Source organism: Leishmania martiniquensis, chromosome 10 (assembly GCF_017916325.1).
Source record: "Leishmania martiniquensis isolate LSCM1 chromosome 10, whole genome shotgun sequence".
NCBI classification, from domain to species: domain Eukaryota; phylum Euglenozoa; class Kinetoplastea; order Trypanosomatida; family Trypanosomatidae; genus Leishmania; species Leishmania martiniquensis.
In genome coordinates, this window is record NC_090145.1 from 471,259 (window position 1) to 485,000 (window position 13,742).

Below are 13,742 nucleotides of genomic sequence, written 5' to 3' on the forward strand. Positions count from 1 at the left end.
CCTCGTCCACAGTTCACAAGCACCAACGGACAAGAGAGAGCGCATCTACCCTCCCCCCACGTCTGATTCAACATACGTGAAGTCCCCAACTCCGTGGCGCCACTGTCAGCTCCGCCACGTGACGAGGAAGGGGGGTCAGCAGGCGCGTGACAGGGTGGTGGTGGTGGGGAGGAGGGCACACTATGTGACAAACTTGCGCGGCGCCCCGTCCATTCCAGGCGCGATGACCTCAGCCTCTTCCCATATTTGCGCGGCGCGCTCCTCGTCGGCGCGGGCCTCATCGATGCGGCCCAGCGCCTCTCTCGCCTCAGCGCGCAGCTGGTACAGCGTGGCGGAGCGGTTCGATTTGACGAAGGCCAGCGCACGCGTTAGGTCGTCCTCGGCACGTTGAAACGACTTCAGTCGGCAGTAGATCATGCCGCGGGCCACAAGCACCGCGCCCAGGGCCTTGCGATGGCGCTCCTTCTTCAGGTCGGCCCCCTCCGTGATGAAGCTCATGCAGGCCGTCAGGGACTTGAGGGCCCCTGCTGGGTCGTCTTCGTACACCTGTATCTTCGACCGCGTGTACATGGCCATCGTCAACGCCATCAGCTTGTCGAACTTTGCGGACATATCCATGCCGAACTTCTTCTGGATGTGCGCCCGCACCTTTGGATGCTCCAGCCACTTCTCGAAGAGGTCGATGTCGCGCATGTAGCGGTTCACAAACTCATGCGCGCGCTTCGTTTCGCGGTTCTCCTCGAGCACCATATGTGCGCCGTGCAGCAGACCCCAGTGCACAAAACCGTTGAATTCTTGCCGCTGCTGCATGTTTTCCTGCCCGTCGCGCTGAGGCGCGAGGAGGTGGTCCACCTGGTCCTCCACCGTCATGGGGTTGCCGAACGCCTCCAGCCGCTTTCTGTCCTCCTCCAAGGCCCTTTGGATGTCAAACATCACCTTGCTGTCAGTGAATCCGTCGTCGTCGATCTCGTCGACGGCCGGGTCGAAGCTCGGTGGCGGCACAAAGCGCCGTGTCTCCTCGAACGTCTCATCTGCCATGTGAAATTCAGAGTTGATGAAGAAGCTGTCACCCTCGTAGCTCAGCTCCAATGGCTTCTCCGGGCTGAACACCTCCTTCAGCTCCGGCACAAACATGCCGTCCAGTTTCTTCTTGTTCTTGTCGAAGGGGGAGCTGAACATGCGGCCAGACCAGTTTTGGTTCTCCGGCGGCCACCACTTGTCACTCTCGCTGAGGCTCTCCTGCCGCTCCAGCGGTTCCTGCCCAGCGCGCTCCGTGTCCGTGGCCCGCTTCACCGTGCGACGGCGCAGCTCAGAGCTCTCCGCGTCGTCTTGCCGCTTCTTGCTGTACTCCACGCCTCCTGGCGAGGCCCCGGGCGTGGTCATCGCGGCACGCAAAGGTGGCGTGTGACTCGCCAGGGAGGAGGTGTGCGGGGAGATGCCAGGCGTGTAGCCGCTCGTGACGTGTCGACGGGCAGCTAAGGGGTTGTGAAGCGGCGGTGCACAACCGCGACTGCCATCACTGTCATTCGCGCCGCCGCCACTGCCGCCAACAGCATCCGATGCAGCCACGGCTGCTGCTGACGCGAGCGCACTTTGGTGTGTCGATCCTGTCCAAGATGATGAGCCCTTCGTTGCATCTCGAAGGCCCGCTGTGGTGTGCACGCGGCGTCGGTGACACGTGAGTTTCCCTATCGGCGCCGCTGCAGCCGTGCACACGCGATGCTGTGCAAAAAACATTTGATGGATGATGGGAGAAGAGGGTGGTGACGCCGTGCGCGGATATGCCTTGGAAAGATGCGCACCTGACGTGCACCGTTTCGTCCAATGACAACAGCGAGGCCACATTGCAGTGGGAAGAAGAGGACATACAGAGAAGAGAGTGGTGGAGATACACACGCCAACACACACACACACACAAAGAGCGGGCGGGAATGAGATGAGGAGCTGCAACACGGCTCCGACGAACGCACCGTACATCTGTGACCGCCCATGTGCACACTGTATGGGCGTCGTAGTGTACCAGCAGTAGCAGGAGGGCGCGGGGTGGTGGTGGGGAGGAAGGCTGTCGTACCTCGCTCCTGCCCCTCAGGGGCGACGCAGAACTGCGTCACACGAACTCGTGCACAGGGTAATCAGGCTGGGGGGAGGGGGAAGGGCAGGCTGGTGCCGCCGTGACCGCCGCTGCATCACTACGATCTCCTCGGCTCACCTCCGCGCATACCCATCCTCTCTCTCCCGCCGCGCTGCGAGTGATGCCAGCGTTCGCCTTCGCACCGCTCGAAGAGAGGTGACATGAAGAGGGGGAGGGGGAGGGCAGCGCGCGCCCCCCTCCCCCTCGCATACACCCACCGACCCACAAAGAAGCAGCGACGCCTTTTTGAATGCATGACAGACATACACACACACAGACACGCGCAGGGGCGCAAGCATCCACGTGAGCATCACTGAAGCCTTCATGCAGGAGTGCGGGGGTGGGGTGGGGGAGAAGAGAATGGAGGAAGGGGCGTGGGTGTGGGCTGGTGCGTGCCCAGGGGGCGGCCATCAGGTCAATGGAGTTGCCTTGAACCGCGAGGGCAAAGGCTTCAGGAACTCAGGTCTGCGGTTTGGGTGATGTGGAACGTTCGCACAATGTATCGGCGACACTCTTCGGCTGTCATGCGCTCTGCCCAGGGCTGCCGCAGCAGAGCCAGTGTGAGGTACTGCAGAGGAGGCAGGGACGGACCGCTGGCCGCGGCCAGCGGCTCGCCTGCTGGCAAGACAAGAGGTCGACTTGCCGCCTCCACAAAGCACTCGCGCGAGTGTTCCTCCTGGCCGCTGCGGCCGCAGCGCGGGTTTAGACACTTAGGGTACAGCCGCTTGCCGTAGAGCAGCTCGTACAGCGTGGCACCGAGGCTGAAGGCGTCGGTGGGGCGTCCGCACACGGCGTCGCGCAGCGCGCGCAGGTCCATGTACTCGAAGGTGCCATAGGCAGCCTGCACCTCATCCATCGGCTTTGGGCCGACGAGGCGGCAGTTGCCAAAGTCCGACAGATAAAACTTGACAGCATCCGCCGTGGCGCTCGGCGCGCCGAGCGCCTGATGCGGCTGCAGCCGCTGCTGCGAAGGCCCGTGCTCGTAGGCGAAGAGAATGTTGCTGGGCTTGAGGTCGAGGTGGAGAAGGCCCAGCTCGTGCATCGCTGCGAGCGCCGAGCTCACGCAGTACACCATGCCCTTCGCGATGCCGTCGCTGCGGGAGATGCCTTCCACGTCGCCGTCGCACAGCTCCGTCACGAGAAACACCGTTGCGTCGCTCTGGGCCAAGTCGTCATAGGTGATGGAGAGGAAGCGCGGGAGACGAACCGCCTGCAGCCGTGCTCGCGTGGCCCGTTCCTCTGGCCCCTCCGCAACGGAAAGCAACTCCATCTGCACTGCGATTTGCTGCTCCAACGTCAGCGGCGCGTCCGCGGCATCCTCCTCTGCCAACGTGTCCGAGGCGCGGCGTTGCGCGCCACGTGTGAGCAGCTTCACCTCCTTCTCGAGTGCTGCGTCTTCGGCTCTCTTGCGTAGCTGCCGGCGCCACTCCAGCGCCTCCTGGGCCATCGGCGGCAGCGCCTCCTGCCCTTGCACCAAAAAGGCGCTGTGCAGGGGCAGAATATACGGCACCTGCATCTCGTTCAGGAAGCGCAGCGTCGCGATCTCTCGGATTGTGGCGAAGGAATCTTCAATGCACGACTTGCTGCGCAGGACAATCGGGCAAGACTTCACCGCCACCAAGTCGCCGTCCACAGTGGTGCAGCGCCACACCAGCCCGAAGCTCCCCTCCCCAACAAACTCGGCCGAGGTGAAGGCAGCCCAAAAACTGCCGGCGTCGAGGAAGTGCATCGGCGACATCACCGTCTTCGCTGCCTCCATGAAGCCCTTTTTGGTGAACTTCGTCGGGAAGAAGTCGCGCAAGAGCGTGTCGGCTGGCCGTCCCCAGTCCGGGAGCACCGGGGTCAATACTGCTGCCCCAGCCTTGGTGTCCTTCGCACGACCGCGCTTGCGCCCTGCGTGGCCGGCCGCTGCGACGGAGTCGTTGGAGACGTTCTTCGTGCCGCTAGCCGGGAAAATATTTGCGGCACGCTGTGGTGAATGGTGACATTCTGCGCTGACACCCTCCTTCGGCAGCGAGGCAGCGGCAACGTGCCGTGCGGTGTGCCCCTCTTCCTCGTTTTCCTGCGTCAGCTGCTGGTGCTGCTGCTGCTGCTGATATGCATGAATGCTCCGGTAGAGGGGGCTGGACGGGCGCAGCTCTGGATCCAGCCGGTTTGGGAATATGAAGTCCTTCACGTGCGGCCTTTGCGGGCTTCTGGGCAGCTCGGCGTCATCTGCCGCCTCGCCGGCGGCGACTTGGCTCCTGCCAACCACACGGGTGCCGCGCTCAGCTTTTGGCAGCTTCGGCGGTAAGCCATAGCTCCCCACCCCATCACCGGACCTCCTCACGCAAGTTTCGCTTTCCCACTCCGTGTCGTCGTCGTCGTCGTCATCGATTATCAACGGCAGCGAGAGCGGAGAGCCAGCACCTGCAATCGCGCCCGTCGACACTGCTCGCGCAGAGTACGCCGCCAAGTCGTGCGCTGGCGCGCCTCGTGCGCGCTGGCGCGGTGGTGCGTCATCGACATCTTCGCCGCTTTCCTCTGTGTCGTCGTCCAGGTTAATGTAGCAGTGGGGCGCTGACTGACCGGACGGCCGTTGGTCGGTGGCGTTGCCAGAGCCCAGCGAGAGTGCGAGGTCGGCACACGGATCTGATGGACGCCGACGAGGGCGGAAGGTGGGGGACAAAATTTCAGCGATGGGGTGGCTCTTCTCCGCTAGTGACCGGCGGCGAGCCTGCTCTGGCGATGAGACGGGGAAGCTTAAATGGTCGACCCACGAGCCGCCGCCGCCGCCGCTGTCTGCCTTGCTTGAACTCGAGCGTCGGCTTCTCAGCTTTCCATGCGTCTCTGCCTCTTCTACCCCCGCTGCCATCCCTTCCTCAGCTGGCAACCTCGATGGCGAGGGCGACGCGCCGGCAGCCGCTGTATGCCCAGGCAGCGCAAACACGGCGTCCATGTGCTCTCCGTCCGCCTCCGCGCCGATTTCCCTTTTCACGGAGACGAGGGGGGCGCCCGCGCCGTTGTGGGGTGGGGTCGAGGTCTCGCCCTTCTCCGTACCGCCCTCGCCTTGGCTGCCATCACCGTCGTCATCGTCGTCGTCGTCCAAGCAGATCCACATGGTGCCTGGGGAGGCTCTGGGCCGCGTTGCCGCTGCTTTCGTCACGAGTTGCGTCGACGGCCGCCCGGCAGCCGGTGCAGCACTCGGCCCACTCGGCACAACGTGCAGTGGGGCTTGCGAGCCGCCCACCGCGTTCGCCGAGGCCTGCGTGAGAGTCTGCGTTGCAGCTGCAGTGGAGCTGAGGTCGGAAGACGCAGATGGGGCACCGAGCTGCGCCCGCGGCAGTGATGGGGTTGGAGGCAAGGCGGCATCAGCTTTCACGGCGCCACCGCGGTCTTCACCGCGCAGGGACGCAGGGGAGACGCTCAGCGATTTGGGCAGCTGTGCAATCTGCGGGGTGCGCCACACAGGCGGCTCTCGCAGCCGCAGCCGCCCTGGGGTCGTCGCTGTTGGGGCATGACCGCCCTCTGCGTTGGTGTTCACCTCCGTCGGCACTTCCATATCTGCGAGCTGTGAGAGCTGCGAGGACGACGGGGAGGTGAAGTTCAGGCGAGGGTGGGCGTAAGACGACCACTGCTGCTGCTGCTGCACGGGCGGGTGAGTAGGAAAGGGCAAGGGGGCCGCGGAGGATGGAGGTGTGGGAGGATGGCACAGCTCCACCTCACCCCCACCCGCCACCCGCTTCAGCCACGTGTACGAAGAGGAGGTGGGAGAGCGCTGGCGGCTCGTGCTGCCACCCATCCGCAGGTGTCCCGCTGGAGGAGGGAAAGACTGGGCGGCAGACGCTGCGACCCTGGCCTGCAGTGACGGCAGAGCGCCGTCATCATTACCGGCCGACGATTGCGTTGGTAGCGGCCGCATTGATGTGCTGCGGTCGAGCTCGTCTGTGCTTCTGCCGCTGTTGTGGAGGTGATGTTGATGGAGGAGCTGCACACCGCCGGCGCTGCTGACACACGACACAAGTGAGGACAACGGAGGCGGCGTGGCGGCCGTAGCAGAGCCTGGCGGCAGCCGCGGCTCCTCGGCGCACCACCCCCCACTCCATTGGCTCTCGCTGTCACTGCCAGTGGCGATGCTGCTGACGCCGGGGGGGTGTGGCGGGTGTTGATGAAACTGGTCTTGTCGTCGGTGCAGCCACTGAGCATTGGCTTCCCCAAGGCCGTCCTCCTCGTTGCCGCAGCTCATGGCGAGGGTACCGTTCGGCGAATCACCTGCGGACGTGGGCGTGAGTGAGATGGAGCGCGCGGGTTGAGTGAACAGCTGCCTGACAGTCACCGCTGCGTGTGTCGGGGAGGTGCCACCGTGGCTATCGACGCCATCCTTCAACCGCTTCTCCTCCCCCTCGTCTCCCTCGCGCAGAAGCTGCGTAGCAGGGGTGGCAGCGGCGAACAACTGCCGCTTCCACCGGTGGCCGCTGGGTTTGCTCTCGCTGTTCGCCGTGAGAGCCTCTGGGCTGCTCTCAGTACTTTGACGGCTTACACTACTGCCACCCTTGCTGCTCCCCTCAGGGGTCCGCACCTGTGTGCCGTGCCCGGCCGGCTGCGACAGCGGTGGCGGGGTCGAGCACCGGCGAAGATCTAGTGTAGCGCTGCTGCTGCTGCCGCCGCCGCCCTCAGCATTGCCACTTCCGCGACCAAAGAGGCAGAGAGGATCAGTTGCCGAGGCCTCTGGGGAGGCGGCGAAATCGTGCTCCACGGCTGCGGCACTCGACACCACTATCGAGGGGCGAGGCAACGCTGGCGGAGCGTCGCGGTGGCGTTGACAGGCGCCGTCGTCACTGCTTGTGGCGTCCGTCGAGCCCGCGAATGCCACGCCGCTGCGGAAAAGAATGGCTTCGTCGCCGTCGATGGCCATCGCGACCGTGTGCCGCGCCTCTGCATCATCATGGGCATCCTTTCTGTCAGCCTGTCTCGCCTTTTTCTCCGTTTCACTGCTGCTGATGCCGCTGTCATTGGCCTCGTCTGCCCGAGGCGGCTGCTTCACGTTGGCGCACCTACGATGCGGCCTCGTGATGAGTGCCGGCGCTGCCTCGAACGCTGCTGTAGTGGCAATAGGCGGTGGCGGTGGCGGTGACGACTCGCGCCCTCTGACGCGAGAGGTAGCGGCCTTCTCAGCTGTTGGGCGGCTTGCTGAGGTCTTAGCCGATTTTCGTGATGAGGCGGTGCGAGCCGTTGCATTGCTGCTGCTGGTCGGTCTTTGTGCTCGAAGGTTTGCTTTGGTGGTGGCGGCTGGTGCTGCCTTCCGTGTCGCAGCCCTCGAGGCCGCTTGCGCGACTGGCAAGGCGGCGCGCCTCTCAAGGGACGGCGTTGCCCTTTGACTCACGGCTTTCCGTTTTTTCGGAGGCATGCCGGCCTGGGGCGACAAGCGGAGGCTCAAGAGAAGCGGAGGAGGGGCAAAGGAGGCGAGCGAGCCGGTCAGGCGATGGGCATAGCAGTGCGGTCACACACACACACCCCACCACCGCCTCCCCCCTCTCACACTACCAATCGCCTGGAAGCAGAGTCGAAGTGTGGGTGCGCCAGAAGAGAGAGAGAGAACAAAAAAACGGTTGCCGCCAGAGTGGGGGAGGGAAGCGAGAGCGAGCTGGCGACGTACGAGTAATATATGTGCGAGTGTGTGTGTGTGTACGTAAATGTGAAGCTGTGTGATCACACACGCGCGCACACACACAAATACACACTCGCATATACCCAGCAGGGAGATGGAGGAAACGAAAAGGGACAGACGCAGCCAATGGAAGTGTTGCTGTTTGAGCCGTGTGTTTCAGGTGATGATGAGTGAGTGAGAGCAGGAAGCAGAGGCGTACGTAATGAGCCCCTTACCTTCTCCTTGCTCTCTCGACCGACGCTGTTCTGTACGCACGTGCTTCTGTATGTGTGCGTACGTCTGCAGCTTTGTTTGTGCTGCCGTTGGTGCCGGCTGTAGTCATTAGTGGCGATGAGAGAGAGAGACGGCAGAGATGAATAGGGTAGAGGTGATGCCTGCAGTCATACACACACACACGACGACGGACCGGTTTCTGTGATTGGTGGGCGATGACGTGGCAAGTGCGCTTTACAAGAACGAAAGGTATCAGGAGGCATGCCCTATGAAAGGGCCTTGCGGCGGTGGTGATGGTGATAGTGAGGTAACACGGAGCAGGACAGAGGAGCTGAGAGGCCGCGGTGTGTGCGTAGCGGAGCTGATGTGCGAATGCCTACGTGTAACCCTCGCTCGTAAAGGCGCATGCACACACGCACCCCGATGCGTGATGAGGAATGCATCGCCTCCCCCCTTAGACCCCACCCCTCTCGCCGCCACCGCGGCCGCCCCTGCCTTGCGCAGGCACTCGGAAGTGTTTCCCGTACACGCCTGTGGTGGCAAGCGATGGCTGAGCGAGCAGAAGAAAAGTGCTGGCGGAGCTCCTTGTGCGCCTCAGCAGTTGGGCGGAGATAGCAGACGCTCCGTGCATGCGGCATCACTGACAGCAGCCAACACAGCAGAGAGACTCACGCCCACCGCACCCCTTTGAAAGGTGCGCCCGCCCTCCCCCCTCCCTGTGGGCGTCTTGACAGTCCTTCCGCGACGCCGCCTCTCCTCCCATCTCCCTCGAGTGCACGCACCCCCCTCGCCGCCTGCGACCTGCCCCCTTTCTCCATGCGTGCAACATACCCATACATCTCTTGCACGTGACTGAGAGGGGGTGCGCAGAGAAGGATGACAGAGAGGGTGGCATGAAGAAGATGGAGGGGAGGGGGTGGGGACGCGGAGGTGTGCACGAATTCGGTGTGGCGGTGGCGGTGCCCTTCAGAGACAGAGGAGGCAAGTGATGCGCGTGGCGCGCACGCACATCCACCCACCCAGACCCAGGCCAAGACTCTCGTGCTTAGCGGGGGCGAGGAGGGGGAGGAACGCCGCTCATTGTTTCTTTGGCAACAACCGCCCTGTGTCTCGCATGATATGCTTGCCTCGCTTCTAATGCTGCGTGTGCCGACGCTGCGCGGCTCACGGAGGGATTCATGGAGGGAGGCGGGGGGGAAATACGAGTACATAGGTGCACACTCGCCCGCACACGTCACTCCCCCTCTTCCTCAGCTATCCCTCCCACCAGACCCGCTGAAGCGCCACGGCGTGCCGCCTTTTCCACATTCCTTCGGAGCACCAAAATGCTGCCGAAGGTGCCATGCGAGGGCGACAAGGCCACTGAGCGCGTGCGCCTGCCCTCCTTCAATGGAGAACACGGGTGCAGGGTGATCGTCGCCTGAGCCATGACACTAATCGTAATAGCGGTCAAAGCACTTGGTGAGCCACGTCCACTCCCATCGGCTGAGCTGCGATGGCAGCGGTATCGCCGTCGGCGCTGCCTTTTCCTCTAGAGGGGAGGCGGCAACGCTGTTGCAGAGGCGCACGAAAGACGTCCAGTCTCGCCAGTCGAACGCCTCCGAACCTTGTAGCACGCCGAGCAGCGATTCGTTATAAGTGGCTCCCGCCTGGGAGACACATGAGTAGGTGTCGCAGAAGGCGGCTGCGATCAGCTGCACCGGCAGCGGCAGGTCGAATACCTGCGCCACGGTCAGGCGCTCAAGCATCCAAAAGAACTGTGCGAAGGCCGCCCTGAACGGCGTTTCCGCCCCTGCATCGCCGTTCGTCACGCCGTTCGCGGCCGCCGTCAGCCGTTCGCACAGTTGCCCAATGGCAGGGTGCTGGGAAGCCAAGTGCAGCTCCTTGGATAGTGTTGTACCGAAGGTGCCTCGGTCATCCGTGTGGAAGGATATGTTGGGCAACACATACGTATTTGCTGCATCGCCGCTGCCAACATCCGCTGTTGCGGTTGGCTCGGCCACGGCAGTGAGGTCACCGCAGCGGCGCATCGCGCGTGCTTGGCGATGTGCAAGGCGGACCGCCTCTGTCGCCGTGTAGCAAGGAAACGAGCTACCGCCCTCTGCACCACCACCACCACCAACACAGCGCTGACGGCTCTCTGGCAGAGCTTCCCAGAGCTGGAGGAGGTCGCCAAGGTGGTGGTCTACCACGTGAGAGTGGCCCCCCGTCAGCAGATTGCTTGTGAGGCACAGCTCGATCCCTTGATGCGCCGCCAGAATGGCCGACAGATTCGCGGTGTCCGTGAAGACGAGGTGCCCCCACCTCTCTGGGGCGAACAGCACCATTTGGTGCAGCTCCTGCGGGTCCTCCTTCTCCCCTGCGTGAATGGTGATGGAGCAGGTGGTGTGTGCACCACTACAGCCAGTGCGGCTACCACTGCTGTCCGGCATCGCTGCCTCGCCCTTGCGCGCAGCTGCCAAAGCCGGTTCCAGTTCCGCGTACAGGCCCTTGTAGCAGTTGCCGCTGAGGTCCATGCCAGTTACCCAGCACTTTTGGCGCAGCTGTCGCTCGAGCATGGAGGAGGAGGAGGACGCCTCCGCTGGCGAGCCCGCAGGTGATGAATGGCGACCGGTCGCGTTGCGCCCCGCTTCCTCGCCGTTCCGGCCTCGCATGTGGGCTGCACACCACGAGTGGAACTCTGCGACTTGCCGCTTCTGTGTCTGCACGGTGAGCTGCGCGGCTTCCCAGGCGGCCGCCGCTGCGGCGCCGCGGTTGACAGAAAGGAGCAGACGCACGTGCATGCGCTCCGATAAGTTGCGGTGTATGTGATGGATGAAGTATAGGCGGCGCTCTCGGACGCCTGGCGCCTCCGACGGTGGCTGCAAGAGGCCTCCGTAGATGCGCTCGTACAGCTGCCACCACTGCGCCGCCGTGGCCTGCTCACCGGCCTCTGCTAGCGCTGTACATTCCTGCGTCTCAAAGGCTGCTGCGCCCCACGCCAGCACTTGCGCCGATGCGTCTGCGGACAGCAGCTCGCCTGTCTTGAAGTCGACCACGCCACCAGCCAGGATCTGCTCGACGGTCTCGATCACAGCATCCACATACATCTGTTTTGTGACCTCCTCGTCGGCCGCGCCGCGCCGGAAGGTGCGCCGCAGCCCATCCCGCATCGACGTCCGCAGCTCCACCAAGAAGATGTTCTCCTCGGCACTGGTGAAGAGCACATCCTGCACGGCCAGTCGGGTGAACGGGAGGTTTGTCATGACCTTGTAGATGGCATCGAAAACGGCGAAGCAGTGGTGCATCCGTTCCGTTGGTGTTGCGGCCGCCGCGCCATCGGTCGTGTTCGCCAGAGACGCCGCAAGCACGTTCTGCTTCCGCTTCTCGAGAGAGTTGAAGAAGAGGATGTGGGCCGCCGCGGCGTCGCCAGCCTTTTCGCCACCGTCGCCTTCATCCAACCCGCTCACCGGGACACCGTCATGGACGAGAAGCCGCTCTAGATGCGCCAGCAGCGGCATCGATACACTGCCGTTAAGGTGGCAATGAAGATCGAGCTTGGGCACGCGGTGAAGCGTGCTCGCAAGATCTTCCGCCGCCGCAGCCGCCCCGCCGCTACCTTGCTGGCGCTCTTGCAGAAGTACCGGCTCGACGGTGGTGTGGTACAGGCGATCCATGTGGTGTGGTCGTTCGGACTCAGTGAAGATCTTTTTTTTTCCAGTGTGTGTGGGTGTGCGTGTAACAGCAGGCCTGAAATCAACTGGAGAGGGGGAGGGAGTGGGGGGGAGAGAGAGGAGGGGAGGGGGGAAGGGGATGAGGCAGACCCCCGGTACGGCTGCGAGTGAGCGCAGACAGACATGAAAGGCGCAGCGGCGCATTTCTGCTGTCGTTTGTGCACCTCCCCTCCCCTACCCTCCCCACAGAAACAAAACGCCGCGGCATTGCGCCATTTCTCATCACGCGAAGACACGGAGGCGGAGGGGGAAAGGACGGTGACCGCGAAAAAGGATGCGACTCTGCTCAACAGCGTGGGGGGGGGTGGCGCGCGGACGCCTGTGTGCATCACCACGCCGCTGCTGAAGATGTTGACGTGCTTCTTTCACTCGCTTACTCTGTGGCTCAGCATCTTTTCTTCTTTTGGGTGTTGTATTAGGGGGACATAGACAGACAGAAAGGGAGACAGACAGACGGACAGACAGAGAGGGAGAGACAGACAGAGGATCACTGCATCGAAGATGACCGTAACGGACACTTGCTGCTGCGGTGTCCTCTGGGCGCATATATATATATATATATTTGCATTGCTCTCTCTGTGCTCTGCCGTCATGGCGATCGATGCTTCGTTTTCTTCCACGCCAAACACAACCGTCAGCCCCCTTTTTTTCAACGTACACCTGTGCACGCACGCACCGTCACGCTCACGCTCGCATGCCATTCAGACGCCCCTCTTGGCATGCGAGCGTGAGCTCAACAGGGGATACGCGAGCGGCAAGAGCGAGGATGGGAAAGAGAACGGGGGGTGGGCGGGCGTGACAGCAACGCTGGTAGCTGTGCTGGTGAGACAAGAACGACTCGACAACCAGCTCTCTCGCTCGCCTTCGAGGTGGGGCGCAAGAGGGAGGGAGGGGGGGTATTGTGTGCGCACTCAGCTGTTGTTCGCTTACTGACCGCCGCCGACGATGCTGAAGATTTGATTTGACACGTACCACTGACCGCTCTCCAGAGCGAGATGAAAGACATCGTTGAACTTCAGCGAGTGCTGCTCATCCTTCAGCTTCACCTCGCCGTTCACGACGACGAGGACGCCGCCGCTCAAGGAGGGCTGGCAGTCAATGTTGTCTTGCTTGAAGGCCGCCTCCGCAAAGCCGAGATTCGCAAAGCGCGCCATGATCGCATCCACGCCCTGCACCTGCTCTGCCTGCCACGTCAGCAGTGTACTGGGACGGTAAATACCTGCCAGCTGGTTGCGCTGGGTGGAGAAGAAGTTGTAGTAGTGCTGCACGAAGCCCACACCGACGTCCTGAAATGACATGGCTTCGCCTTCGCCTCTACCGCCCACAGACCCCCTTTTTTCCCCACTGCGTTGGTGCAGGTGCTTGTCGTTGCTAATGCGCCACGTGTTGGTGCGAGACGACCGCTTGTGTGCGAGTGTGTGTGTGTGTGTGCGGAGAGAGTGAAGGAAAGGAGTTGGTGAAGCGCTGAGTACTGATGGCTGTGTGGGTGTTGGGGCTCGCAGGTTGCGAGGCAAGCGGGGGAGGCGAAGCGTCGTTGAGGAGGATGGAGAGGTTGGGAGGGGAGGGGAGGGGATGGCCGCGGCGAGGGCTGTTACATGCGCCAATAGCAACATGTAGAGTCTGCCACAACGAGCCTATAAAAAAAGTAAATAGGGGAGAGACAGACAGCCGTCAAGCGATTCTTCTTCACTCGCTATCGGGGTGGGTGGGTGGACGAAGGGTGCGTGTGTGTGTGGGGGGGGAGGGGGCGATGAGCGGGAGCTCTTGAGGCAGTGGCAGCCTCCGCATTCATCCTCCGGCTTGGTTTCACTCGATGTGCCCATCCCCTCATACGCAGATACGCCACACTCCGCGTTCCATTTGCTTTGGGGCGTCTGCATGAACGCCTTCCGTTTGCTGACCACCCCCTCCCCCTCTCTCACCTCGCCCCCCCTCCCTCCCCCCAGATGCACGCACTCAGCCTATCATCTATGAGGAGGAGGGTAAGAGAAAAGGGAATATTGCAGGACAGAGACCGAGCGACTGGGGGGAGGGGGGG

The 13,742-nt window shown here is 62.9% G+C and overlaps 4 protein-coding genes across 4 annotated transcripts; all 4 read right to left on the reverse strand.

Moving 5' to 3' along the window:
* Positions 1 to 180: 180 nt before the first annotated feature.
* On the reverse strand, positions 181 to 1,737 carry LSCM1_07080 (uncharacterized protein; the record flags this gene model as incomplete). Its single annotated transcript, XM_067324468.1, has 1 exon — positions 181 to 1,737. The coding sequence occupies one exon, from the start codon at positions 1,735 to 1,737 to the stop codon at positions 181 to 183; it is 1,557 nt and encodes a 518-aa protein (XP_067180672.1).
* Positions 1,738 to 2,582: 845 nt separating this feature from the next.
* On the reverse strand, positions 2,583 to 7,517 carry LSCM1_07081 (uncharacterized protein; the record flags this gene model as incomplete). Its single annotated transcript, XM_067324469.1, has 1 exon — positions 2,583 to 7,517. One exon carries the CDS (start codon positions 7,515 to 7,517, stop codon positions 2,583 to 2,585), a length of 4,935 nt encoding a protein of 1,644 aa, XP_067180673.1.
* Positions 7,518 to 9,424: 1,907 nt separating this feature from the next.
* On the reverse strand, positions 9,425 to 11,647 carry LSCM1_07082 (uncharacterized protein; the record flags this gene model as incomplete). The annotated part of the gene is made up of 1 exon (XM_067324470.1): positions 9,425 to 11,647. One exon carries the CDS (start codon positions 11,645 to 11,647, stop codon positions 9,425 to 9,427), a length of 2,223 nt encoding a protein of 740 aa, XP_067180674.1.
* Positions 11,648 to 12,630: 983 nt separating this feature from the next.
* LSCM1_07083 (uncharacterized protein) lies at positions 12,631 to 13,002 on the reverse strand (the record flags this gene model as incomplete). The annotated part of the gene is made up of 1 exon (XM_067324471.1): positions 12,631 to 13,002. The coding sequence occupies one exon, from the start codon at positions 13,000 to 13,002 to the stop codon at positions 12,631 to 12,633; it is 372 nt and encodes a 123-aa protein (XP_067180675.1).
* Positions 13,003 to 13,742: the final 740 nt, after the last annotated feature.